The sequence below is a fragment of the Tympanuchus pallidicinctus genome, unplaced genomic scaffold, assembly GCF_026119805.1.
Source record: "Tympanuchus pallidicinctus isolate F22 unplaced genomic scaffold, pur_lepc_1.0 scaffold22, whole genome shotgun sequence".
NCBI classification, from domain to species: Eukaryota; Metazoa; Chordata; class Aves; order Galliformes; family Phasianidae; genus Tympanuchus; species Tympanuchus pallidicinctus.
In genome coordinates, this window is record NW_026294739.1 from 1,873,053 (window position 1) to 1,899,599 (window position 26,547).

General features: G+C 39.8%; 1 protein-coding gene across 3 annotated transcripts in view; it reads right to left on the minus strand.

The window, feature by feature from the left end:
* UGGT1 (UDP-glucose glycoprotein glucosyltransferase 1) overlaps positions 1–26,547 on the minus strand; it is a 45,789-nt gene that overhangs the window by 8,392 nt on the left and 10,850 nt on the right. For 2 of the 3 annotated variants that reach the window (XM_052685653.1, XM_052685652.1), the window contains exons 7-35: positions 25,839–26,013; positions 24,940–25,036; positions 23,459–23,537; positions 23,161–23,261; positions 22,648–22,747; positions 21,416–21,476; positions 19,013–19,104; positions 18,209–18,359; positions 17,896–18,015; positions 17,082–17,167; positions 16,501–16,636; positions 15,634–15,765; positions 14,354–14,518; positions 14,045–14,165; positions 13,278–13,376; positions 12,017–12,040; positions 11,420–11,514; positions 10,669–10,875; positions 9,942–10,073; positions 8,919–9,049; positions 7,490–7,585; positions 7,041–7,143; positions 6,556–6,635; positions 5,610–5,799; positions 3,959–4,117; positions 2,544–2,629; positions 2,113–2,197; positions 1,055–1,143; positions 509–613 (exon numbers count right to left, since the gene is read on the minus strand). In XM_052685653.1, coding sequence (XP_052541613.1) covers positions 509–613; positions 1,055–1,143; positions 2,113–2,197; positions 2,544–2,629; positions 3,959–4,117; positions 5,610–5,799; positions 6,556–6,635; positions 7,041–7,143; positions 7,490–7,585; positions 8,919–9,049; positions 9,942–10,073; positions 10,669–10,875; positions 11,420–11,514; positions 12,017–12,040; positions 13,278–13,376; positions 14,045–14,165; positions 14,354–14,518; positions 15,634–15,765; positions 16,501–16,636; positions 17,082–17,167; positions 17,896–18,015; positions 18,209–18,359; positions 19,013–19,104; positions 21,416–21,476; positions 22,648–22,747; positions 23,161–23,261; positions 23,459–23,537; positions 24,940–25,036; positions 25,839–26,013 — 3,297 coding nt within the window. The remainder of the gene's footprint in view (positions 1–508; positions 614–1,054; positions 1,144–2,112; positions 2,198–2,543; positions 2,630–3,958; positions 4,118–5,609; positions 5,800–6,555; positions 6,636–7,040; positions 7,144–7,489; positions 7,586–8,918; positions 9,050–9,941; positions 10,074–10,668; positions 10,876–11,419; positions 11,515–12,016; positions 12,041–13,277; positions 13,377–14,044; positions 14,166–14,353; positions 14,519–15,633; positions 15,766–16,500; positions 16,637–17,081; positions 17,168–17,895; positions 18,016–18,208; positions 18,360–19,012; positions 19,105–21,415; positions 21,477–22,647; positions 22,748–23,160; positions 23,262–23,458; positions 23,538–24,939; positions 25,037–25,838; positions 26,014–26,547) is intronic. The other variant, XM_052685654.1, reaches the window with a different exon arrangement.

Below are 26,547 nucleotides of genomic sequence, written 5' to 3' on the forward strand. Positions count from 1 at the left end.
GCTGCAAACAGATCACAAATTGCCATTTCACATTACTGCATCAACTGTGGGATGTCAGATTGCTGAGCTCAGTGTGTGAAGAAGTGGGCAGCTTCAGTGGGCATACTGCTCAACTCTAGCAAGAATAAAAAGCTGCTGGCTTTCTGAATCTGCTGACAACACAATTTCAGATTCTTTTCCAGAATCAGAGACACTTAACTACGACTTACACATTCTTAACAAAACATTTCTATCCGATTTTTTTTGTAGTGAGAAATTCCTAGGATAGACTGAGTTTGCTAGATAGTGCACTGCTATTCTGAATCTGAATACCACGCAGACAGAAGTTCCTGTTTTCAAGGACTTGTGTGCTGCTGTGGTTATGGTTTGGGTTTTTTGACTGAACGCTTTTTGTTTGGGCTTTGATTTTGTTTGGTTTTAAATATTCTTGCAAATCCTGATCTTTTTACTTGTAAACAGCAGAACACATTCCCTATTGGAAGCTCCAGAATATAAATTCTGAACTGACCGTAGGAATCTTTCGTATAAATGTCCTGAAGCCACAGAGAATATGTTTAATACATCATCTTTATCCTGCTTCACATCTTCATTCTTCTGTCCTCCTGTAAATCCCCTGAAAGGACAAACGTATTCATGAAAGACAAGATAACAAGGCCTAGAAAGAGTGCAACAGACTATGAATTACTACAGTGCTGTTTGGCATCCCTCTCCCTGGTCTGTGCACCATGGTCCACAAAACAGAGCAGTGCAGACACAAACATGGAAGCCTACTGGATTGCAAGTGGAAGGTGCATGGCTGAGATGCAGCTCCTGGAAACAAGCAATGCTTTCAGACTTCCCTTAGCACACGTGGTAAGGGAACACAAGCAGGACAAAGTGGTAATTCATCTCTCTAGAAACTAAAGGGTCTTATGAAAGTTCCAATGAGTCAAGCCCTAAGTTCAAGCTATTCTAATAGATGGCTATGGACTACCACAGACCATCTGTACCATCAGAAGAACAAACAGCTTTCCAGTTTAGCAGACTTGCAGGTGATTACTGAATTCATTTTTACCATTTGAGAGATTCCCAAAATCCAGATTCATTCTCACTGGTGCCATCACTCAGTAGATCTTCGTTCATCATGTCTAGTTTTTTCTGAACCTGTGAAAGCATAACACTGCTTGAGAGAGTAGAATTAGATACTGAGCAAACAGCTCTGGAGCACTTTTAGCCTCAGTTTGAATTGTGTCCAATGAGCTGCTCTGTAACCTAAGCTGTATGGAGAAACAGCTCAGCAGGGAACTGACATCAGACACCGAGGGCATGCTAGTCCAAATGGTTAAAAACACTTTGCTCAGAGGTATTTAGGGATCATCCTTGATGAAGGAAACTGGCAAAGAAGCAGCTCAAACAAAGCAGCAACACAGTCAAAAAAAAAAAAAAAAAAGCATCAAAACCAAACACAACACCTCAGTACTGCTTTGTGCATTTCTAAGAGGTCTTACTGGACACTGAGACTCCACAGCAGGTAAGCAAGGAAGGCAGGAAAAAACAAGCCAACAGGAAAACATCCCAGAATTACTCTAACGTAAGTGAATCCTGCGGGTTACTATGAGCCAGAAGAGGCACAGCCATCATTTATCTGTCATCCTCACTAAATGTTCCAGCTATATGGAAAGGAATCCTGACAGAAGAGTAAATTTATAATTTTCCTTTGTTAAAAAAAAAATTAAAAAAAAAAAATATATATGTATTTGCACCTCTTACATCAGAAAACAGAAAAAATACTGGCTCAGTGGATACTCTGAGTGTTTACCACTGGTATAAAGGACTTAACAAGACTGACAGGTTTGTTTCTTATGTCACAAGCACACCTGACCCAGTAAAATGTGAGCGAAACTGTTTCTCGTGTGCATACAAAGAGCACAGCAGCTGCACCATTCTCTCCTGTGTGAAAAGAAACAAACCCAAGTCTGTAGATAATCCCTTCCATTACAGATGCTCTAATGTGAACTTTGCCAACTGGCTCTAATTAAGCCTGCAGGCAGACATCATCAGGCCCTCAGTTTCTCCCCCCAGTACAGCTCAAGCAGACTGTTTTTAAGAACAGCTCTACATTTTTAAACTCACCTTCACTTTAATAATTTTGCTCTTGAAGTTGTTGAGAACGACAGTAACTTCATCAGCTTCAGGTGGAGAGTCTGTGCCATCGTGGCTGAAAATACATTAAAACACTTCACTACAAAGTAGAAATAAGTTCTTTATGTCTTCTACATTTTTTTCTACACACTATTAAAGCTGAGCATTGTAGGACAGGTTTGAGCTGTGACAAAGTAGTAAGAAACACAGACATGTTCCAGTACATCCTTAAACACAGACTGGGTTTGGTAAAGGAATGAATTTCTTTCATCTCACACGCCTTATGCACAGTACAAAATCCAATCTGCCAACCAATTCACTGCACGTGGGCAAGTGAACTGTTAGATTCACATGTAATGGTGCCAGTATGATTTAGAAGTTTTCCCAAGAAAGAGACCAAAGCATTTCTTGTCCTGTCCCACCTGTAGATCCTGTAGATATCTTCAGATCTGCCCTTCCTGAGCCTTAGAGTCCAAGCACCAGGATTTGCCTTTAACTGGAAGTAACCCTGTAAAGAGAAAAGAATGTCTGTCCATTTCCAGAAAACACAAACAAGTTTGTAAGTCATATATTTTGTCCCACTGATTTGTATTTGGAAATAGTTACTTGTAACCCAGCTGATGAATATAAACACAAGGACCTGAAACCCTCTGAACTGGGAGAAACAAACCCTACATAACCCAAAAACTTCCATCTTTTTTTGTAAGAACCAAGCATTAAAACATCCACCGTTAGATGACAAAGTCTTCAAAACACCTTGATAGGAACAGTGCAATCCCAAATTTGCTTCTGCAAAATCTTGCCTTCGTGAAGGAGCGGGTGCATTTCTAAGCACTGGCTGGTAAGCACCCTGCAGCCTGTGAAAGGTTGCCCACAAAGCATGAGATTATCCACGGTGAAGCTAGAGAGAGGTGTTTCACAGTAGGAAGCAATAACACAGTTCTACAACACAAAATCTCTCCCCTGAAAAATTACAATAGGAGTTTACAATGCTGAATTCCATAAGAGGAACATCTCTGCTTGGAACAAAGGCTGAGGGAGTTGGGCTTGTTCAGCCCAGAGAACAGAAGGCTCCAGGGAGAACGCAATGCAGCCTTCCAAAACTTAGAGAGAGCTCATAGGAAAACACAAGGCATGCTCCTGGTCTCTCAGTTCCCTTCATACCCCTTCATAGTACAGACTGTGAGGAAGAAGATTAGTAGATACAGCACTGTGCACCATGATACACACACTTCAGCTTATCTAATGAGAAAAAGCCCTCTGTCATACACAAAATAAGGCTCACCTTCCCTTTTATACTTATCAATATCACATCACTATAGAAACCAACTTGGCTATGGAAAGGCAAGGAGAAATACAAAACTAAGTGAAAGAATTTTAAAATAAACAGAGGAAGCATGCATTTTTTCCTTACTTGCTCTATATGTTGTATAATGCATTTAAAGATTAAAAAAATAGTTTATTTCAGTTTTTCACTAATATTATCTATAAAGAAGATATCCCAATGGCTAACTTCCCTTGCCATAATTTCAGTCCACAACCTCTCACAGACCGGTGTGGATTAAAGACAGCTGCAGGGAACCACCATGTATTTGGACTAACTCTTTTCCCCAGCTACATTAAGAAATTCCTATTCTTCCTTGCTTCCTTTGTTTTCTACAACACTGACCAACTGAGGAACAACGTGGTTCTGATTCATTTGCCAGCAACTGTGGGATGTCAAACAATGTCATGTAGCCACAGCCCACATACTTGGAGAGATTTAATGCTTTATGCAGGTGGTCGTGGTGACTGCAGAACCACAGTTCTGCACTGCCAAATGGAATAGTTTGCTTACCAAGTTGGCCATAACAATGGTATCCACAATGACAGGATTGGTTGAGGTTCCCAGGGTAAACTGGAGGCCCCGAGGTGGCTGCCCAGTGGTGATATCATAGCAGTGTCCCTCCAGAAGCAGATACTCCAACTCATATTCTGCAGCAACAACGTTATCCACCTGTGAGGAGAAGATATTGCTGAACTCACCAGTAGCACAGAAGTGCAATTATTTTAGTGATCCAGTTAATCTACAAGATACAGTAGATAGAGTAATTAACTAGCACTTACTTTACTTCACCAGAGAAGTTCTTTTGGATGAACACCCACAAAACCTCAAAGATCACGACTCCATTGAGCATGCATTGTTAAGGCTGTTCCTGACCAAAATCCTCTGGCTCCCAACAGGTTGGATGTCAGGTTAAGAAAGGGAAGGACTGTCGCTTTATTTTACAGTTCTTTTCACATTTATTGTGGGTTTAGGTTTAATCAATAGGTTGGTACTCAGGATAATGCTTTGAGCATGCCTGCAACATCCACTGCCCCTTTCTCAGGCTTTCAACTCATTTAAACGGAGGTGGGTGCTATCCAGAGGCCAGCTAAATAATGGCTTACTGCAAAGGAAGAGTATTTGGTCACATCCTTAAGTAATTCACTTCACACCCTGAAGCCCAGCATTTTCTACTTCTCATCACAAGTGGATTTCTAACTTTCACTATGTGTTTTCAGTGCACATCACTACATGCCAGTGCAGTGCACCTGTAACCACTTTGCAGCCCACTACCTGTAGAGCTTCAAACAACCAGTAGAGACCAGATTGTTAACAGCAAGAAGTTAATAATTAGCACTACCTTATCTATCCTACTGAGGATGAAATGAGAATCATCCACTTGTACGTACAAATACTCCTCCCTTGTTTTTAAAATCATTTCTGTACTAACCTCCAGCTCCTTGGTTTTTCTCAGAATTTTATCTTTCTGTACGTGGGGCAAAAGCCCAGATCAATATTCTAAAGGCCCAACTCATGCCCTGTTTTTTCAGCTCATAAAAGTTTTCAGCTCCTAAAAGTACTGCAGAGCACTTATCTCTGCACCACTTCTACTGTTCTGTTGATACCACAAATCCTTTTGTGGAGCAAGCATTTTCTGCTAAAAGCCATGAAATGATGAGGTAGCTAAAGGCTGCTTGGTCACAAGAAAAGTAAGTGGGGTTGACTAGAAATGAGATGCAGATCTTATCTTCCATTACAATATTAGCTGTAGCTCTCATAGGAAATACTTTTAAAAATTCATAAATAAATATATTTAAAGCCCAGAGTTTGTTTTTAACTCAGGACATTCTGAAATAACACACACACGCACTTGGAATGGACATACCCACATTCAAAGCAGCACTTCTGCAGGATCTGCTTCCAGCCCACAGCACTGCTCACCCTGTGGCACCCTGCAGGCATCCACAAGTATCTGAGGGCAGCAATCTGCCAGCGAGCTTTGGTTTATTTGCAGCCCTCCTACAGAGTTTCTAGAGGTCTGCAACCGTGACCAGTGTTAAGATCAACTCCTTTGTGTTTATTAGTATTTTGAAATTCTAAAGTTCTTTCCAATTAGAAAAATAACCCCTGGAAAACCAACAACATTTAAATGCAACAACTGTAACGTTCTAATTTCATTTACCTCCTCTAAGTAAATATTATCAAGGTCATACGGGGTCCTGACAGATTCCACCATCCAGCTCTCAGGAGTATTTAGGTTCAAAGTGAATAGTGGAGACTGAGGCATATCCAAAAACTTGGCAATTGGTCCAGAAGCAAAGCTGTTATCTGCTGTGAAAGAAATTTCCGGCTCCAAAACGTAGCGATAAAAGCTGAAATTCCAGAAAGAAAAGATTTCAATGTACTTCTGCCAAATTTGGCTAATCCTTCATGCTTTGAACTTGCTGACAGCATCAGTTTTCCCAGAGCTCCAACATCTCCAAGAATCACTGCATGGGATTTTTATTCCCTACTGTGTACAGGAGGCTTTGCCCAAAGCAACATGCTTAGAACAAGCAGAATTTTCACCTCAGAGGACAAAGCAGAGTGTGCACGGATCAGCCATAAGGATCAGTAAGTGATACAGTCCTACTCACATACATAAAACCCCACCTGACTTGTAAACCAGCACCACTATCTCACACCACCCACAGATTCATGGATTCTCTGTGGGAACTCATGTCATTGCACTAAAGCTGAAAGCAGTTACTGAGACCTTACGATATTTCAAGGAGTTTAACTTTCTCTCTGGGTTGACTGTGTTTTGTTGTCGTTGCTGTTGTTATTGTTAACATGAGGTACTGTTTTAGTTGGTTGGTTGAGTTTTGGTGTGGATGGAATTTTTTTTGGAGGGATGGAGAAGTGGGAGAATGGGAATTAAGGGCTTGAGAGATGCAGCCCAGCAGAGCTGTGGAACCTGGTGTAAGGGTGGTTTTCTCCACTAGCCTACATTCCAACTTGTGACAAGGCTCCCAGATGGCCGTTGCCAGCCTCACTACAACAAGCATGTGCTTCTGCTTCCATACTGCTCTTTTTCAGGTATCAGGTAGGTTGATGCTGTGTTTATACCCTGTAATGGCATTGCTTACCTTTTTAGAGGCATGTCAGAAAGTTTTGACTGGCAGTTCATAAACACCCTTAGGTTCATGTTTATCAGTTGGTTCAAAACCTACAGTAACAAGAAAGAGACACTCCTTAAAACTTTAACTGGAAAAGGAGACACGCAGCCTGCTCATTCTCAAGCCTCCCTTTACCACAATCATCTGGTTGTAATTAGATCAACCACATGCTCCCTCATTTGCAGGCATTCTTTTTGGGATGGAGAGACTTTCTTCCTCAAGAATAATGATTGCAAGCTAAGGTGTCAAAGTGGTAAAACTAAAAGCAAGATGCATGATTTTGTTAGTGTGTAGTACACAGTGATTTTGCAGAAATGTGTATTTCAGCTGCATCGTCAGAAGGCCACTGGTCACTACAGAGTCAAGGAAGAAGAGAAACTTTTCAAAATTACAGAATTGGAAAAGAAACACTGTTAAAAATTGTTATAAAACACATGACAACACTGTATACATACCAAAAGTAACGGAGCAAGTCTTTGAGCATCTCTGGTAACAGGATCAACAATGGCCACGACATCAAAATATGTCTCTCCCTCTTTTGGTCTCAGTTTAACTGCACTGAACAGAAGGAAAAAAAAAGAATTTTAAACTACCAAGTGAATTGAATAAACAAAGGAAAAACACAGTCCATCTCCTCCAAAGTCAAAGTACTTCCTAAACACTGTGCACATTCCAAAACTGGACAAATAGGGACAAATACAAATATGCATACACATGCATACTGATAAGTAGACAAAGATGTATTCATCATGAAAACCGACCCCATTCTGAAAAGTGTTAGGGATTATTGTTACTTCCTATTGCTGCCTGTATTATTTTTTTAATGTTAGTGTGATTTAAACACATGACACTGTTAGAAAACAAGGAAGAGCACATTGCATAGCAAGCAGCAGCAATCCTGTACCTGTATCGTTCTTCAAAAAATTGGTATTCAATTCTTGCCTCTCCTTTTGGTTGAGCAGAAAGAAGAGCATCCACTTTCATTACCAAGTCACTAGCACTGAAGGAAAAAAGAAAAAAAAAAAGAGGTTTACAGGTATTCAGAAAAATGCACACATATGTCATGTTTCTGTCAACTAGCAGCAAAAGAGAAAAGGCTGAACTGAATTGAGAGATGCAAGCTAACAGTCCTACTACCTCCACACACAAAAATTCTCCGTGTTTATAATATATTGGCTTGAGAAACAGAAGCATAGAAAGATAACTGGTGCTTCCAAAGCCAGAACTTGTGCCCAGAACACAGTGTCCTTACTGTCCTCACCTCACTCTAAGAATTCTCTGAAGTAATTCTGAAGATTTAAACAAGTTTAAGGGTTAATCTAGCACTGAGAATTTAAATGGCTTGCAGCCTTATCACTGAGAGGACCAAAGGGTTTGGCTGACACCGAAACTGCTCTCACTTTAGTGCTGCAGGCACTGCATCCCTCAGCCTCACTAACCTCTCTCAAGCCTATAAGAGATTCAGATCAAATCCTTCTTTCACAGCAGCCTTTTAAAACCATGGCTGTTAAGTACTAGTACTAGCAACAGAGAAACTTTCAAGAGAAGGGGATCCTATCATTAAGCCATCGTTACCCCAGACAACTTCTTCCTCATTATTATTCCCATAGTTTTTCAGTCTGGTATTATGAAAATACCATATCTAACCTTAAAATGTAAAAGCTCTTGAAACTTCAATGAATACTGGTACATACACAATAGCTCTACTGAAAAGCAATACTGTGTCAGAGGACTTTCACAGACAAGCACCACCACAGAAAGATGTAATGCTAACTAGGATAGAAATTATCTTCTTAGTGATAACCTCCATCCCCCAGCTCCTCTCCAGCACCCCATGCCCATGGACTTTGGATCCACAGACACTGGCATCCTTGATCCTGAAGACATCTTTCTTTTGAATAGCTCCTCTATTGCCAGAATTATCAACAACTATGATTTTCATTGTCACATCTCTTCCTCTTCTTTGGTTATTTCTCTTTAAGAAGTTAAAAACACGTTTCTGTAGCACTGGCAGTGAAATGGGTAATTATGTTTGATATGATAGGCCAGCAGCAGTTAGCTGAACTGCAGGTATACTCAGAAAGCATCTCCTTCCTTCTTTATCTTCTTTTAAACAGGTAACAGTAATCCCACACAAGAATTATGAAACCCTGGCATGTTGGAGGAAGATGATTTTAAAACAGTGTGTCAGCTGAGACTTAGCTACAGGAAAAACCCACTAGAAGTCTGAAGGCTTTAATATTAAGGAGCAATAAGCAAGCTTTCTCCAGGCTGCAGAAAGCCACGTTATCAGGATAGCACCACTGTTTACCAGCCTCTTCATGTTTACTTACAGATCTTCTTCAAATCCCAGCTGCTGAATCTGAGATTTGATTTTCTGTCCTGATGTCTTTAGGATGATGTTCTCAAGGAGGTGGAAGTCATCCTGATTGAACATCTCGCCATCCTCTAATGGACCAATTATCTTTTATACAGGGGGAAAAAAAAGTGAGTTCAGCATTACTAGGTAAGAGCTGCAGTGAAAAAAATTCAAAGATGTATTAAATAAATGCTACAACTCAATCTTTATGGTATCAGCTGCTCAGGTGAATATTGCTGTCAAAGGCAGCAAAGTTTAACAGATCATTCTATTTACAGTCATGAACAAAATACCCCAGATAAAGCCATAAAACATGTTTAGAATTTTCAATGAATACTTGATTTGCATAAACATAGCATATTAAATTATATGTGCAATATGTCCTGAGAGGTTAACAGAATGCCAGGCCAATGGCAGTAGTCCAGCAAATCTCACTGCTGGGGCCTTCAAAAGCCTTGGCTACTGAGAGAAAAAGAATGCCACAACTCATCACTTGAATTTTTTAACCCATTAAAGTATACAGCAGCCATGGAACCTGCCTTCTCCTCCCTGCCCCTAGTGAGCAAGCACGTGACAGAAAAAAACCAAAACTGATTACTGGCAGTGAAATACTGCTGTTAAATGATTTGCCTAAATCTAAGTGGCTCTTGTAAAAAGAGCCACTGAAAGAAATTAAGGCACCAATATTCAGTTCAATGTCCAGTGAACTGAAGCAACACAATTAAATTTATCATCCTTTCTGGCTCCTGGACTCAATTCAGTGACAGCAGGAGCTCAACTGCTACCGACAGATCTGAATTTGTATGCAACACCAACAACTAATGGCTCACAGCACCAAGAAAAGGTCACTGCACATCTGAACAAATAACTGGGAAGCAAGCCAGTGACCTGAGGGAGGCCCACATCCCATCCCTAGGTCTGAATGTGTATCTGATCCCTGCTGCTCAAGGCCTGCATCTTTCCCACGAGTGGAATCTCTTTCACCATCTGATCTCACCCTTCCGTTGCTGATCACAGCCCTCTGCCCCTTCTTCAGCTTGAGAACATCTCTGCAATATATAGCATGGGACAGAATGAAATCCACTTTGGGAGATTCAAAGGCTTCCTTAAAAATATTGGTATCCATACCCTGAAAGAAAAAAAATACTTGTCACTGAAACGTGAAATAAAAATACACCTCTGAACACGTTTTAAAAAAGCTTAATAAGAAGATATAATCTTTTTTTTTCTTTCTTTGTTTCCATGTAAGAACAGGTTAAAACCCAGCTAAAATTTACCCCCGGGCTCCTTGTCCTGGTGGTCTTAAACTCTGTTCTTGCCAGTCAGTGAAGGGCCCCAGCCCTACTCACTGTTGCTATTGAGACCACTTGTTCCATTCATTTGTTCTGAAGTGATTCCTGCCCAACCTCTTAAAACTAGTTTGAGAAATGTATTTTTCCTTTGCTGTTTAAAGAGCTCATGAGATTGAAGTTCTCCCCAAAATCTCAATAACTGACCCACTCAAATAGATCCCTTAAACTGCATCCCTTTGACTGTTTAATGTTGTGTAGCTTTGATGTGTATGAGGATTCACTTCATTTTCAGATGATATTTTGGGTGAGTCACACCTTGGGAGAACACTCCATTGTTACTTTATCTTTTGTAGTTCCAACATGCTACACTAAGAAACTCATGGTAAGAACAAATACCCTACCTTACAAAGGTACACAAACAGCCACGCTTACCCCAACTGCAAATTCTAAGATGTCAGCTCCTGCCTCCAGTGCCTTTGCAATTTCTTCTTTTGCCATTTTGGTGATGAAATTCTTGGCATTATTTGATGTCTGTGTCTGCAGAGCTGCCCATATGGCCTTAGCAACAATGGTGTTGCTGCTGTTTGGCTCTTCACTAGGATTATTAATCATGCTGATTCGAACATTATTGCTGGATTTCTGTATTTAACCAAATATGAATTAGGAAAGTTTCAGGTTTTGCTTTAAATGAGAAGAAAAAAAAAAATCTGTAATACAATGAACTCACTGTTTAACTTCAAGTTTACCTACAGGCACCACTGTGCCAAGAATCTTCTACATAATACTGTCCTGCCTAAGAGAGATTGGAGCACAGCCAGCACTCAGAGAGCTGGCAAAAGAGTGATTTAGCAGTTAGCTATGGATTTGTATGATTCAGTTACCTTCCTGGAACAAATGGGACAGGGCAGAGAACAGTGCTCACTTTAATCTCCAAATAAAAACAGAGAGATTTTCAATTTAGAACCAGGAGCTTAAAAGAACATCTTTTCTTTACTGTATTAGAATAAGACCGAGAAGAGAAGGTCAGGGATGTGCCAGCTCTCACAAACAAGATGAAGCTGGAAAATGAAGAACTGATCTCTCCAGGGTCACACAACAGAAAGAAGCACAACTTGCCTTTTTCAAGCCTCTGTCTACTGCTTGATTATTGCTGCTAAGTGGTGTGAGTGAAGATACCACCTACCTGATGTTTAATGGCATCATACAACAACTGTCTTCCTGAAGGTTTATCAAAATCACCAACAATCCAAAAAGTCACCGGTCTAACAAAAGAATCATCTGCAGGAGAAAAAAGGGGGCAGGAATAGTTGAAGGCAAAATTTGAGAGGAAAGCTTCAGTTTTTCTTCATTTGGAGGAAAAACAAGGTCGACATGCAAAGACTCGAAACAAAATAGAACAATATATGAAAGACCCAGATAAAGCTATGCCAAGCCTGGCAAGAGAAGAACAGTAGTACTGATGTAATATCAGAGTTCATTTACCTCGTTCAGTAAGCCCACTTTGTGCATGCACTTGTGTTTCTAAATTGGATTACTTATTTCTTTATACCTAATTTAGAATTTTTTAAAAGAGCCTACAAATAACTTCTTGATTCCAATCAGAGTACAGCATACTGCTTCTACATACTGAAGCTGTTAGTTCACAAAACCAGTTGTGTAGGAAGATAAGGAGTGACAAAGCAAACATGCATTTAGAACCTGCTGGTTCTAAGGCCAAAGTTACAAAGGAACCAGGAAATTCCCAGAACAACAACAGATGGAAAGCCAAAGCATGATTTACCATAGATCTCCTTGGAAGACATTCCTGGTCAAACAGCAGAAAGGAAAGAGGGAAAGGAAAAAGACATTACTAACTTGATAGTGATTCTAATACGTACCAAGAAGCTGCAGGACTGTGCTGGGCATAACTGAATCACTGAAGCTCGGCTCCAGCAAGCAGCACATTTGTATTAATTCTATCAGAATGAGCTTTGACTTTTCCCCCCCATCAAATAGACAGATGCTTTATTTCTATACTTCAGCAGTAGTTATATATTACCAATAGCATGAAGATAACATTCTTAAGACCATTTGCAAGAAGTGCCATGCCATTATGACTGAAATGTTAAGAGTTTATCCTCCCTCTTCAAAAATCAGCAAGACAGCACTACGCTGAGCCAGCAGTACCTGCACAGATAAATGTGACACAGACTATATGAGCAGATACCAGTTATTAAGTATGTTAAGTGACAAAAGGGGCAGTGACTAAAAACTGTTATGTTGCAGGACTACAAATACACGTTTAAATGAGGTGCAGGTTTAATTAATAATCTACAAAGGGAAAGTGAGAAACTCTTGCCAAGATTAACACAAACCAAAGGAAAATACAAGAGGGAAGGAGTGGCAGCAGGCAATATCTGGGAAATGTGTGAGAGCCCAGTAAAGGCAACAAACAGGAACAAGAGAAACTGGTTCAAATGACAGCAGCTCATCAATGATTCCTAACAGAGATGAGTACAGGAAAGGCCTGATTAAGTCTGTGCATGCAATTCTTACAATGAGCTGAGTTTGAACACTAACAGGGGACTTCATCTATACTGCAATTAAGCCCTCCTATCACTGGAAAAGCAGTGCATGTACCAGAGAGATATGAATAGCACAGACCAGGTTATCAGCTGTCTTATATAAGGAACAATAACATTTTTAATGAATCCATACAACCTTTCAAAATTTCAAATTAGGATAGAAGGCCAGAACCCCTCTATATTTTTCTATTCAGTGTAATTGCAGCATCTGAGCTTACACTGCTGCATTTCTGATGGCACCATCCACCTCAGCAAGAGCAGGCGGGGTGGGACTCCCATCCCTAACAGAAGGCAAGTTTTACAGAACAAAACATTTTTGCTCTATGTAGATGTCAAACCCTATAAAAATGCTAGTCTTTAACACCTGGATTGCAGCATTGCCCACAAGCTTGGACAAGACTCAAGTGCTGTGTACTGTATGTATGCTTGGAAACACACAAGAGTGAAATGCAGTTCATAATCCACGGTAGATGTTACCTCTCTTTGTCAAGTAGGTCATGCTGTTTGCCACAGCAGCTGTCTTATCTTTGGAATCCAACGTGCTGAATCTAGCAAAGTCATCCACATAAAAGTTATCTGAGGAAGAGAAAAAGTATTTAGATGTCAAAGCCAACAATTTCCATGTAAAATGAATAAAAATTCACCCTTCTTACCAAAACATTATGAATACTTCCCACCATTTTTTCCTCATGATACTGCTTTTCAGACTTGATTTCCATTGTTAATATATAATAAACTGAGGAAGTTAATTGAAATAATTATTCAAGTTAATTTATATAAAGATACATTCTAAAGCCCAGAGTTACTCTTTTTCAAGCAACCCGAGAAAGCGTTTGCAGTCCTGCCATTATTCTGCAGTCTTGAGAAGTTCTGCTAAAATACATGTCACAGCAAATCCTAAATACATGTCACAGCAAGTAATTCCAGAGATGTCTGTCCTTCTCAGCTTAAAAAGAGGCTAGAAATAAGAAACAAACTGATGCTTTATACATATTACATGAACGTGCTGTCGTTGACTTTTGCTCTCAGTTTCACAAGTCATATTCCCTTGAGGATTTGTATAAGAACAAAACAAACTCCTGCTGTGATAAATCTGTACCTATTCATGCTGTAAGTAATACATCTGCCAGCACTAGGGCTACAGTGTTACTTGGGGCAATACTTTGCCACTAGAGCTTTCCATTGGGACAGCAAGTCTTTGAATCAGATACTTCAGGTTTAATGCAATGAAAAGCATCCCTTACTCATTGCTGTCAGATCTAGGTACTCTCTGTCTGACATTAAGATCCTCGAGTTAATTCTTGGAACAACATTAGGCTGGTTCATGATATACTCAACCACATCTTGGTCATTAGATAATTCACCCTGAAGGAGAGGAGAAAAAAGAGTAAGGCATTATTTATTATATCACACCTCTGTGCTTTAGACAACTTAAAAAATATAAGAAAATACACAAGTTAATTTGCTTTGTGTATCACATATCTGGGGACTTTTGAGTCAGTTTTCAAAATACTCCTTTCCCTCCAGAGACCCCAGCTGCACTCAGCACCTACCAGGTACACAGCTCGCTGGAAGGTGCTCGTGGTTTCCAGGATTTTGTGCATTGTCACCGTTTCCAGGTCATCAGGATCCAGCTGGTCCTTTTGGAAAGGCATCCCATTGAACAGCACCACGGGGAGAGGGCCTACACCCGTCTGCTCGTAGTAACTTTTTGCTGCCTAAATCCAGGGACAGAGGTAGCTTTACTGTGTCAGCCCATTACCACAAGGATTCAGAATATTTCTATATAATATCAAAAAACCATCCGTTCTAAAACACACTAAGATGTCCTTTCAGCAGCACACAGAACACTTCCTTCATCTTACACACCCCATATGCCCTTGTCTTTCAGCTTCCAAGCAAAAAGAGCTGCCTTATTACACAGAAATGCATTGGTGTTGGGTTGCTGCTTTGTTTTGCTTGGGCTCAGTGTGGTGCCTAGCACGTTAACTGAGAAGACTTCTATCATGCCCCTGGTGGGTTCCAGCTCCTGAGAGAGTGCTCTTCCTTCCGCTCTCCTACACACAAAGATGGAATGCTTCTGTGCATACAATTCTATTTATATAACTCTGTCTGCCTAGTTTTTAAGATGTAGGCTGTTTTGCAAGTGTTAGAGTTATTGTAGATGGTATTTTCATTCATTCTTCTAGAAGATTCAAGAAAAACAAATATCCATTCCTTTCCATGCAAACCCAAATAGGATCTGTCTCATCTCACAGAAAAGTAACCAAATACTGATTTGCTCTCAGTTTTCCCCATACAGGAAAGAATCAAGCCTAAAAACAACTAAGAAATTCTTTGAGGAGGATTGCTGAATGCCTTGCTACAGGAAAGCCATCATGAATTCAGGACCATCATCATGAATTCAGGGCCATCATCTCATCCAGCATTCAGATGCTGATAATAGGAAAGAAAATCGACACGAATCCCTCCTAAGCATTAAGCTCCGTGGTTTTCTTAGGAACCATTCCCTCACCTCCATTTTTGAAAGCAGTTTTAAACTACTAAGCTCTCCACACCAGAACAAGAAGAGTATCCATGAGTCACAGGAAAGTTATCTTCATTCCTGTACTACACAGAAGATTTCAGCAATATTAGATCACAACACGTGATGCACACTAGTAAGATAAAGCTCTGTGCTGAACATAAATTCCTACAGCATTATGAGGTCACTCTAACGTGATAATAGACACGTGCTGAGCAAGAAAGTTGCATCAAGAAACTGTATGTAATCACATATTTCAACTGTGTTGAAGCAGAAATGTGACAAATGCTTTAACTGATGAATTCTTACCTTTCTGTTTTGATCATAGGCAGAATCAATTCCCAGAACACTGTTCACTTCCACATAAGGATACTGTTTCTCAAGAACACTAACCACATGCTCCACCTTCAGCTGATCTCCTGTTTTTACTTTGTTATATATCTGGAAGGGGAATATAAATACAAGTTTGCAGACCAAATGAAAAGCACTTCTATAAAGGTAAACTGACCTGTCACCTGTATTCCAGTAATTACATAAGAAATATACATATACAAAGCTTTAAGAGCAATACTGCAAAATATATTTTCATAGTTATTCACTGAAATAAAAACTCCTAAGTATGAAGCTATAAAGCACTCATAGCTCTGCAAATCATCCTGCTTTGCCTAACAGTCATCACAGTAAGACTGGAAGTAGATACATATGGATTTCTTTAAACATCTTGCACCTCTGATTACAAAATAATTCTCAGAGAAAAAAAGGCTTAGAACTGAAGACATCTCATAAACAATAGAGTAAATCTCACACGTAAAATAGATAATGATCATTTCCTTCCTGAAGGCAAAAGATTTTGCTTTTGTGACTTAAAATGATATATTTAAAAAAAATAATAATAACAGTCATAGTCTTCAAGGTACCTGCATGACCCAGCTTGTAGGTTTACATAAAGGTGTCAAACCACAAGTGAAAATGGATTAACTAATACCTAAAATACTTACTTACATGGCAAAACTACGCAGCAGGAACTATTCAAGGGAAAAAATAGATATATTGAGGGGATACACCCATTTAGAACTCATTGGCAGAATGAGGAAAGAGGTAGGAAAACTACACACGAATCTTACATACATAAAAGCACATAAAAAATATTCATTTTCATTTTAAATGAATACTCACAGACATGACTGTCTGGAAAGCATAATTATTGTCCATTTCTTGTGCCACATAATTGTACACTCTAAGAAGGGCAACGCCAGGATCCTGAAGGCCATCAACATCGTCACCGTCATCAACCACAAAGACTAGTCCTATCCTGCAATCAAATAAACCCCATATCTTGAAGCTATCACACTAACAAATTATCAGCTCTTCATACAGTGGTGGAGTACAGTCATCATAGGCAAAGGCCTGTTCCTAAGCAGACCAAATGAAATGGCTTTGAGCAGAGTGGCCTTATAACATACAGCCTCTAAAGGTGGGTTCATCAGAATCTTGCTTCTCATCTCTTTCACCCATAGTATTTCCTTTTAGGATTCTTCTGGACTATTGGAGTAACTTTTATTCAGCTCTGCTTTGCTAGTAGCAAAAGTTATACTCAAAAATTTTTGATGGAACAAGGTTCAGTAAATGCCCTTCCCAGCCACCAATGCAAGTTACGTGATGTTGGTGCGGTGTCCCAGCAGTAAGTACTTGCTATTGCAAAAGTCACAAAAATACAGCTGATGTAAAATAAATTCTAATAAAAATACAATAATTACCTCAGTGGGATGTGGTTACTGAAGAACATCTCTGCCACATTCAATAATTCTGCCGTGGTCTCGTGAGTAGGATCTACTATCAGCACCTGTCCACGAGAAGGCAAGATACTGGGCTTTTTAATTCATTTTTCATTGCAGAATTATCATCAATGCCATTTTATGCATTGCCAGAGAGATGAGAGCCACTAAGTCATAGTTTCTACTACAATCTTGAAGTCCAAAATCATAACCAAAAGTACCTCATCTGAGCTGCTGAAGTGTTACCTTACAGATTTCACAAACTTTATGCTGGACCTGACAACAAGCTGCAGCTAAAGACTGGGCAACCCCCAGACTGAAGGGGCACCCACGAGTAATGCAAGGACTGATGATCATCTTTTGAACTTCTGGTGCAAGAATGTTTTCTAACTAAGACAACTGAAGCTGCTCTTAACCCTGTTAAGGAAATATTAAGAAAGAAATGTGATGGATTTCATTAACCAACTCCAGCTATTATCACAAAGCAGAAATGCACACAAATTCTCACTTGTCAAAGTTTGTTCCACCAGTGGAGCAATCCATAGATGTGCAAGCAGCACACACAAGACCAGTCTAACATAGAGAATCATGCTCAGTAATCTCTGAACCTCAGTTGTAGCTCACTACTACAAGAAAAACAAAACCTTTGAAAGGAGCACACTATCCCAAGGTATTTAAACAGCAAGGAATCTAGCATTGCCAAAGCTAATGGCCCTGATGTTTATAAGCATACACACAAGTAACAGAAGAACAACAAACACCAACACATTTAATTCCCAGTCAGATTGCTACTTACCAAGTTATGGAAGTTTTTTCTGATCTGTCTGATCACCCCTGGGAACGTGGGACGCAGCAGTTCCTGCACACTGGAAGGCCAGGAGTTATACCGGCTGTCAACTTCCAGATTGTTGATCCACTAAGAGAAAATACCTGCATTTTAACGACTGCCAGTCATTCTGCTCAAGTCTGAGGTTGTACAATATTTTAAAATCAAAAACTACGCAGAGCATAGCACGAAAAAAACTAAAACAAACAAAAAGTCCTCCTAAGAGCTTAAGAACACACAGCTGAAGGGCACGTAAGTTATCCCTTGTATGAAACCCACACACCGAAATAGCAGGGCTTCTGATGTCCACTGCGTAGTCTGAATCTGATGGCTGGATGTTCAACTTCAGGACGTTGTGCAAGGACAGCCCTTCAATCCCCAAGCTGTGCAGACCTTCCATAACACGAGCTTCATTGCGTAGCACATCAAACAAGCTGGAAGGAAAAGAAAATCTGTACATTTTAAAGACAAATAACTGTTTGTATCCTAAGAGTTAACAGATAAAAGTTATGGACAAGTCTGCCATATCTATGCATTACTTCTTGTTTCTCACATACTCCTAACTCTCCCAAGGAATTTGAGATAACGTAAACCTCTTCAGCTATATTTCTAGGAAACACCACATTAAATAAAGAGAAGTAAGGCATGATATACATGTGTAATTTCAATTGCACACTGCTGAAACAGATCTTGACAAAGATAAAGGTGGCTTTCAGATAAAAGACTTACAGGGACTTCTCTTTTGAGAATCAAATATTCTACTTCAGAATAAAATCTGAAGGCAGCCCTTGGAAACCAAAGTCTTGTGTGTTCACAGGACAGATCACACAAAGGTGATTTCCCACTCTGACATCCCAGCACACTGCAGTTTTCACAGCAGTTTATTTGCTTTGTTTTGTTGAGCAAGTATTTGCATAAGGGAAGGAAACACAATTTGCTTTTTGCAGAAGTTAACATTTAAACCTAGTCTAAATACAGACACTGGGAAGGAGGCTCACACTGTCTACATGATTTCTCTATCCACACACAAGCAGGATGCATGATTCTAAGCAGGATACAATTTTTCTGAAAAAGAAAACATTCCCACCTAAATATGTCCTGAGTGTCCAAATCAATATGCAGCCCATTGATGAAGAGAGCAGAATCCCCCGGCTGTAATCCTAACGTTCCTTTGAAATACTGGAAGAAAGCAGAAGGCCATTAGAAGAATGCTGTGGACAGAACACAAATACTAGAGAGTTCAGTGTGCCAAAACTGGATTTTACCTCCATTACTACTCCAAAATGCATGACATGACTTCTCAACTACAGCCTCTGTTGACTTGATGCACACACCCATGGCAGAGGAAGGCAAGTGAAGCTAGCTAGTGCATAGACACACATGTGGGACTTCTGTTTGTGTGACTCAGTGACTCAGCAGTAGCTTTGGAAAGTCCCTCAGTGGATTTTTAAAATATACCTGATTAAATTATCAGAAATGCTTGAGAGAAGTCATTTAGTGCTATGACGAACAGTGAAGGAGAAGCACAGTGTTTAGACATTAAAAAAGCCTGACATCATGAAGATGAGCAAAGTAATGGAAGAATAGCTAAGTACCATGTGAAGTACCAAGAACAGGAAAGCATCTAGTCAGGAGGAATTTAGGTATTTGATTGAATAATGGTGCTCTCAAAGAAGAGCTGAGCACATGCAGTGTTAACTTGTACTTTTTTGTGGATAATTATCTCCTAACCTTTACCTTGCTAAAACCACTGAACTTCACCACCAGACAATACTCACAGACTGACCATCATGCAAAGAATAGCTTACAGGGTTGGTCTTGGTTGGGATCTAGCAGCCTAGATGTACTTGGAATGAAACTGCACCCACCAAGTCACAGCCTATGGACCAGACTGCTCTAGCACAAAACAGAGAAGCCACCAGGCAGCTCTAACTTGCATTTACATTCTAGACTTCATCCCTCCCAGAACCACACCGCAGAGCAGTGTCAAAACACATCCCTTCTGATCACATTTTATCACTATTGAACAACAAGGGATTTCTCTTTTGGAGCAGGAATCTCAGGGTATCCTTAATTAGCCTTCAGGTAAGTGTTCATTTACTAATGGACTAGCTAAATGTCATCAATCAGATTTTAAAACAAGGACATATCTGTCTACCTTTCACTTTTCCTACTAATGTCAAGTTAGACCGAAATGCATGAAGAGATCAGCATAAACCACATGCTGAAAGCTATTGTTTGGCTCTGTTTTTATTACAATCTTAAACTTTCATTTTGTATTCTATCCAGATGGCACAACCAGGTGCATTTTAATTGTACTGCACAGAATTCCCATGTGTCTATTGTTTTTTCAGTGCTTTGCTAATGCCAAGGATACAACAGAGCTGCTAAGACATATTTCTCCAACCACTTGAGCTTACTCAAGGGTCACAAACTTGCCAGGGGCCCTGGGCCCTCATCAACTTCATTTATGTATTATTTAATTTCAAAGCACACGAAGGCTGAACAAGCAGATGTTAAATTTTATTTCTTTGCACACAGAATTGTAGCACTGGAATAATGTCCTCCTCAGTGTGGTTCCTTATAAGCCAAAGCAGAAGGTTTTGTGTTTCTTCAGCTGCTTCACCGTGAGCACTGCTGAGTTCTGATACCTAAGCACTGCCACAAACCAGGGGATGAGAACTAAATTTATTCTGCATCCTTAAAGGCTGTTAAAAGGTGCTTAAAACTCTTCAGGCAACAACCTTCTAACAAGCTACATTCTATGCAGCACAGATACTTTAAAATAATCCCAAAGTGTAACTACCTTTTAACTCTACTTTGACTAAAAAAAAAACCCACAAACACTCCTATTTAATAGTCAGTTGATTTTGAGAAGTTCAAAATAGAACCAAAACCTACAGTCATTGACCTGAAATCAGTGTAAGCCTCTTTGTCACGGCTGACCAGGGCTGTGACATGCAGACTTCACACATCTGCTGTATCACTCAAGCAAGAACAAAGTCAGACACATGAAAGGCCATCCAGCAGGTGCAATTCCTCCCAAAACAGTGACCACATCTCTGCAGCTCAAGCCGACCAGCCATCACCACACAGAGCTCCAACTTGGCTGGACTGATTTGAACACAGACATCCAAATTTCTACTACTTTGTTTTTGATGCATTGCTCACATTAGAACAGTCTACATGGAAAGCCTAAGAATATCTTAGCTATATGTTTTCTGCAAATAACATTCCATTGCTATTAAAGCTCATTTTATAAAGGTAAATAAATGCAGGCAACAGATCGAATGTTCAAATACTGAACAGTATTTCATATACTGCTTCTATCCTGTACATTTTCATATACCACGACAAAGTTGTGAGTGAAATTACTGGCTCAATATTTTGAGCCAAATGTGAAGTTTTTAATAGAATCATTACTATTAAAGCTTAAGCTTTTATTAAAACATAAGTGAGATAGCACTACATGACTTTCTTGAAGTGTTACCTTTTGATTCTCTTCAATTTCTGTTCTGAGGTCCATGGAAACAACAGTTTTTGTTATGGCTCTGCAGAAATAAAAACATGATGCTGTGAATCATCATTCTGCTTATGTAGTGAATAGATTTCTTATCTAACTAACCCATTTTTTGTAACTTAAATATCAATACATTTAGTTCCTTAGTATGAAAAGCTACAATCAGAAGAACCTGCATTTCGTGGTACCATTAAACAGTTGGATGCACATTTTTTCGTATATATGCTCTTTAATATATACAAGAAATATATATAGTTTTCATATCTTATTCTTTAATATATATTTAATTCAAGAGAACATAAAAACATTATCCACGTGCAAACTGCACCAAGAAAGACAAGCTTTTGGCTCTCAGTGTCTAGTTTCACATTAACCCATAATAAAAGTGGGCAGCTTCTACAACAGTAGAATCTGACAGTACAAGACATGGGGATTTCACTCCTTGTGGGCTCTTGTTCCTCTCCCTTCACTGGATCTAGTGATTGCACCATCATGGAATGGGCAAATTCAGCTCACAAATCTGACCAGAAATCAGATGACAGAAAAAAGCACACCTCAAGAAACTATAAGCAACTAAATCTTTACATCAGGTATTAGAGATGAGACCAGAACTCAACTTCTTTTTACTCTTAAGTGTATCTCCACCTGCTCAAAAAGGAATAACTCCTACATACTCGTCTTCACTCCCCAGATCATTAAACCTATCAAAAGGAATCTATTTCTCCACTGGTTGGGCAAGCCAAATTATGACCGAAGTTCTTTGAGTATGCTCATGTAATTGATGAAGCACAAAAAGCAGTGGAATGGCACATCAATGTCTGGCACGAGGCCGAGTGAGCAGTTTGCCAGAGGGGATCTCAAAAGAGACATTCAGAGAAAAGGTTAAGCCTAAAGCCTCCAAACAGGAACACTATGCAATAAATTCTTGAGGACTTGAAGCAAAAGGGGCAGAAGCGTTTCACAATAACAGTGTAGCTGGTTCTGTTAAATTTACCACCAGTTCACACCAAGTGCCACCAAAGAGAAATGCTGTGAGACCCTCTTTCAGCCATAAGCTGAAGAACGGTGCACAAACATTCCCCAGTGGTTGCTTCCAGCTAAACAGAAACACAGATGTTAATTAACCCAACCACTGTTGCCCATCTCGTGCTGTGCTGAGAAAAAAAACAGACAATATCCAAAGCATTCATCATCAGAATCACCTGGCCTTTGTAGGGAAGTTCTGACTCAGATCTTTCATGACCATCAAAGCATCCACAGGAGGAGCAGCCAAAATGCGTGCAGCAGATTGAAAACTTAAATCTGCAAGTGAACCAACAGTAAGATGAAAGAAGCCAATGCACCCATCTTACATTTGACTTGCAACTTTTTTGCTTGTTAGTTACACATAAAACTCATTTTCTGTCTTTACATTTCCTTTGCTTTTCTGCATTTAGCAGGTGATACAAGAAGTCAGTTTCAGAGCAAGTGGGTTTAATACACTTCACAATACAGAAAGTAAACCTCACTTCAGTCCCATGAAAGAAACTTTCTGAAAGCCATTTCAGCAGGACTCAGCAAAGAAGCTTTAGAAAGCCCATACTTTCCACTGCAGGAACTTACAGTCAAACTCTCCAACTGAATACAGTTGCTGCTGCTTCATTTGCACAGAGCACAGGGAGATAGGTTTACTTTAAGTTCTGACAGTGCAATATTGAAAGTCTTACACAGCTTACCTTGTAATTGCCACACTTTCAAGGGTGCCATCTCGTTGGTACTTTCCACAAGGTGTTTTCTAAGCTCTTTCAGCTCTTCATTCAAGTCAGGATACAACTGCCTAAAAGGGAACGAGGGTCAAGCAATTCTATAGCTTCCTGTAATTAAGTCTGACAGTAATTCAAATACACTAATACACAAAAAAGCATGCTGCTAACACGTGTGGATCACCCAGATATTTAAATAGCAACAAAGCAGATCAGCACCTATGCATCAAGTTACTCAATATGACAAAGACAAAATGCAACTGAGCTTTACCTTAATTTCCCAAAAAGAAATCCTTGCACCTCATCAATAGGGTCATCTTCATCTATTACTGTAGCATTCACATCAGTGCCTATGAACACACGGAGAAGAAAAACACTGCTGAATTATTCAGAAACAGCTCTCGTGTGCTTTGATAAGCTTACCAAAACGCACTGCAGTAACTGAAAAGGAAAGAAAGGACGCTTGTCAACCTGTACCCAACTGTACTGACTGTACAAATGGACACAGTAACTGCTGAAATAAGATCAGGGTGGATTGTTTACAAAGAAAAGCTTAAGCTGAGTAGAAACCTCAGGGATGTAGGCACTGCAAGCTCAGGAGGACCTAGGAGCTCTCAGGACACACAAGCTTTGTAGAGAAAACGACAAACTCCAACCATGAATGCAATCCTGATCATATAATCCTGAGCATAATGACCTAATTGCTGGACACAGACCAGCTCTAATCTATGTGTTTCATGCTCAAATCCAATCAAAGTCCTGACCTTTTGAAAGAATGATTGCTTCTGGACAGGCAGAAAGAGCACAGACATGCACGGAAGGCTGCATGCAGAATACATCCAGAATCAGACAGCAGCTGGATGAAAGCCATTCACCTCTAATTTGCAACACAATATCAGTGCAGCTCATTTTGCAGCTCATAGCAATGCAAGCAATTTGTTCATTTTACAAATGAGGAACCAATAGTTTCTTTTGTCAGTACTCCATACCACTGCAAGAGCTCTGATCTGTAAGCAGAATCTGACTGAACTGCAAAACCCTGAAGAACTCCATTTAAAATATGAATCCTATTCTTCACAGCTGTTATCTGTTACTAAAAGAAGTGGAGGGGGGAAAACACCAAAAATCCACAGCCAAAAAAAAAAAAAAAAAAGTGTGTTTTTTTTTTTACTTTATTTATGAGTTCAGTTAAAAAAAAATAAAGCAGAGATTTCCATTTATCTCCATATACACATATGTGTGTTTATACTTGTACATGTACACAGTCACACAAATTACCCCACTAAAATAAATTTGGCAGGCGCACAGCTGTTCAAGACACAGAGGTCAGTACTTTACAGAAGGGGAAAAAAAAGCCCAAAAAACAAATGCACAGTGTTCTAAATCCTGTCTTTCCCCAAAAACAAGAACAGGAAATGTTCTACTCTGAGGATGGATACGCTCAGTAACATCTGCTCACCTGGTGAAAAACTGGTCATGCTAATTGTGCTCTTACTAAGATCTAGTCCAGAGTCATGACACCACTGTGCCAACCACAGATAAGCAAGAGAAGTGCCTTACTGAATATATGATTGAATCAACATAGAGAGGAGGAGGTGGTGATTTTGGAGATGTCAGATCAGAAAGAAAAGTATCTGCACTTCAGTCAAACAGCCATTTGTTTAAAAAAACAAACAAACAAACAAACAAAAAACCCAACAAAACATATATAAAATTGAAGCACCCACATTAGTTATTAAAACAAGAATTCACCTTTCACCTTTGTATCATCCTTGGCCTTATATTCGGTACTTTTAATAGCCAGTTCCACACCATAGCCAGAGAGGTAGACTTTTTCCTTACTGGGATTCTGCAAGGAAAAGCAGACGCTGCAATATTGCTACTCATTGTTTTGATCTACAAATTAAAAGCTGCCATTTCCCAAAGCTTCGAAATCAAGCTGGTGCTTTACATCTAACTGGTCAGTGATGAACACAGTGAGTGAACTTCCAGTACTGTGTTGTAATAGCACAACCATGCCAAGACCAATCGTGCAATACAGCTTCATTTCTTGCTTCAGTACCTCTCCCAGTGATAATAAACAGATAATTGTTAAAAATGAAAGCAGAACATGCAGTGCAGGACTACATTAGGGTTTAGTACCATTAAATGATATTCAGAAAAATATCATCTGTCTCCAATTTCTCTGAGTTGTTAAAATCAGTTCTATGGTTGTGGGTTAAGGGAGGAAGATGGCAAACAGGACAAGTCACACTAGGAGCACTAAGTGGTTCTGTAACAAAACTGCCTTTTATTTGAAATGGTATCCTAAGGTTAATCTCTGCTCTTCATACCAAGTGACTCAGTTGGCCAAGCTGTGGAAAGATCCAATTCTGATTTCCTAGAGCAACATTTTCTAGGTTAAACTCTGTAGTTTCTCTGGAGATCAGCTCTGCATTAGGAAAAACTAAATGAGCCTCTTATTTAAACAGTCAGGAGATAAAAGAGTCTGTATTGCAACGAAGCAATAAACAGTGAGTATGCCAAATAATGATGAAGCAGCAATGCATTATGCAAGTGTCAATTTGAAGGGAGCTAACTGAGATCACTTTTCCTTTTGGCCTCTCCTGGACAGTTACTCTTGTCTGCTTTACCTGAGCATACATACTTACAGCAATATAGTGTCTGAGGACATAAGTGATTTCTCCTGCCTCAGCCTTTGCAACAAGCAGTTTATGGAACCTGTAGAAATCCTCTGTGCCAATCTCAGCATACAGTATGACAACGGGACTTTCGGGGTTGGATGCTGGGTATGTGTGGTCTCCTCTAAACAAAAAGGGCTTTGGTCTAAGAGCAAACATTGAAGATGATCACAACGTGATTCGTACCATTTCCTTACTCAGTGCAAAGTTCACAATTTCTTTTTGTCATGCTTAAACATGTTTTCTGCCTTCACAGCATACGTATGCAATACCAGGGTTGGCAGCACTAGATGCAATGTTGATAAGACTTTGTTAAAAATGGACACATGGAAACACAACAAATAGCTAACTGATATTTTGAAGCTCATACAACACCCGGAATGCGAACTGTTGAGTCCCAGCCTGACCCATTGATTGAGCACCTGGGCAGCCCTAGGAGCACAGGTGAAGACAATTCAGCTGTGATACAGGAAGAGGTGCAGCCAGGCTGCACCTCTCTTAGATCTCATAGAAGGGCTGACTGCCACTGGGGAAGGATCTCTTTCTGGAGATCCAGCCTTGGTGAAGCTTTCCCTGCAAACCTGAAGTCAAATTTTTGCTGCGGAGACTTGCTTCTGAGCAGGTAAGTCTGTGTGGGCAAGGGATCGGAGTAAGAAAAAAGCCAACCAAAAAGCTCTTT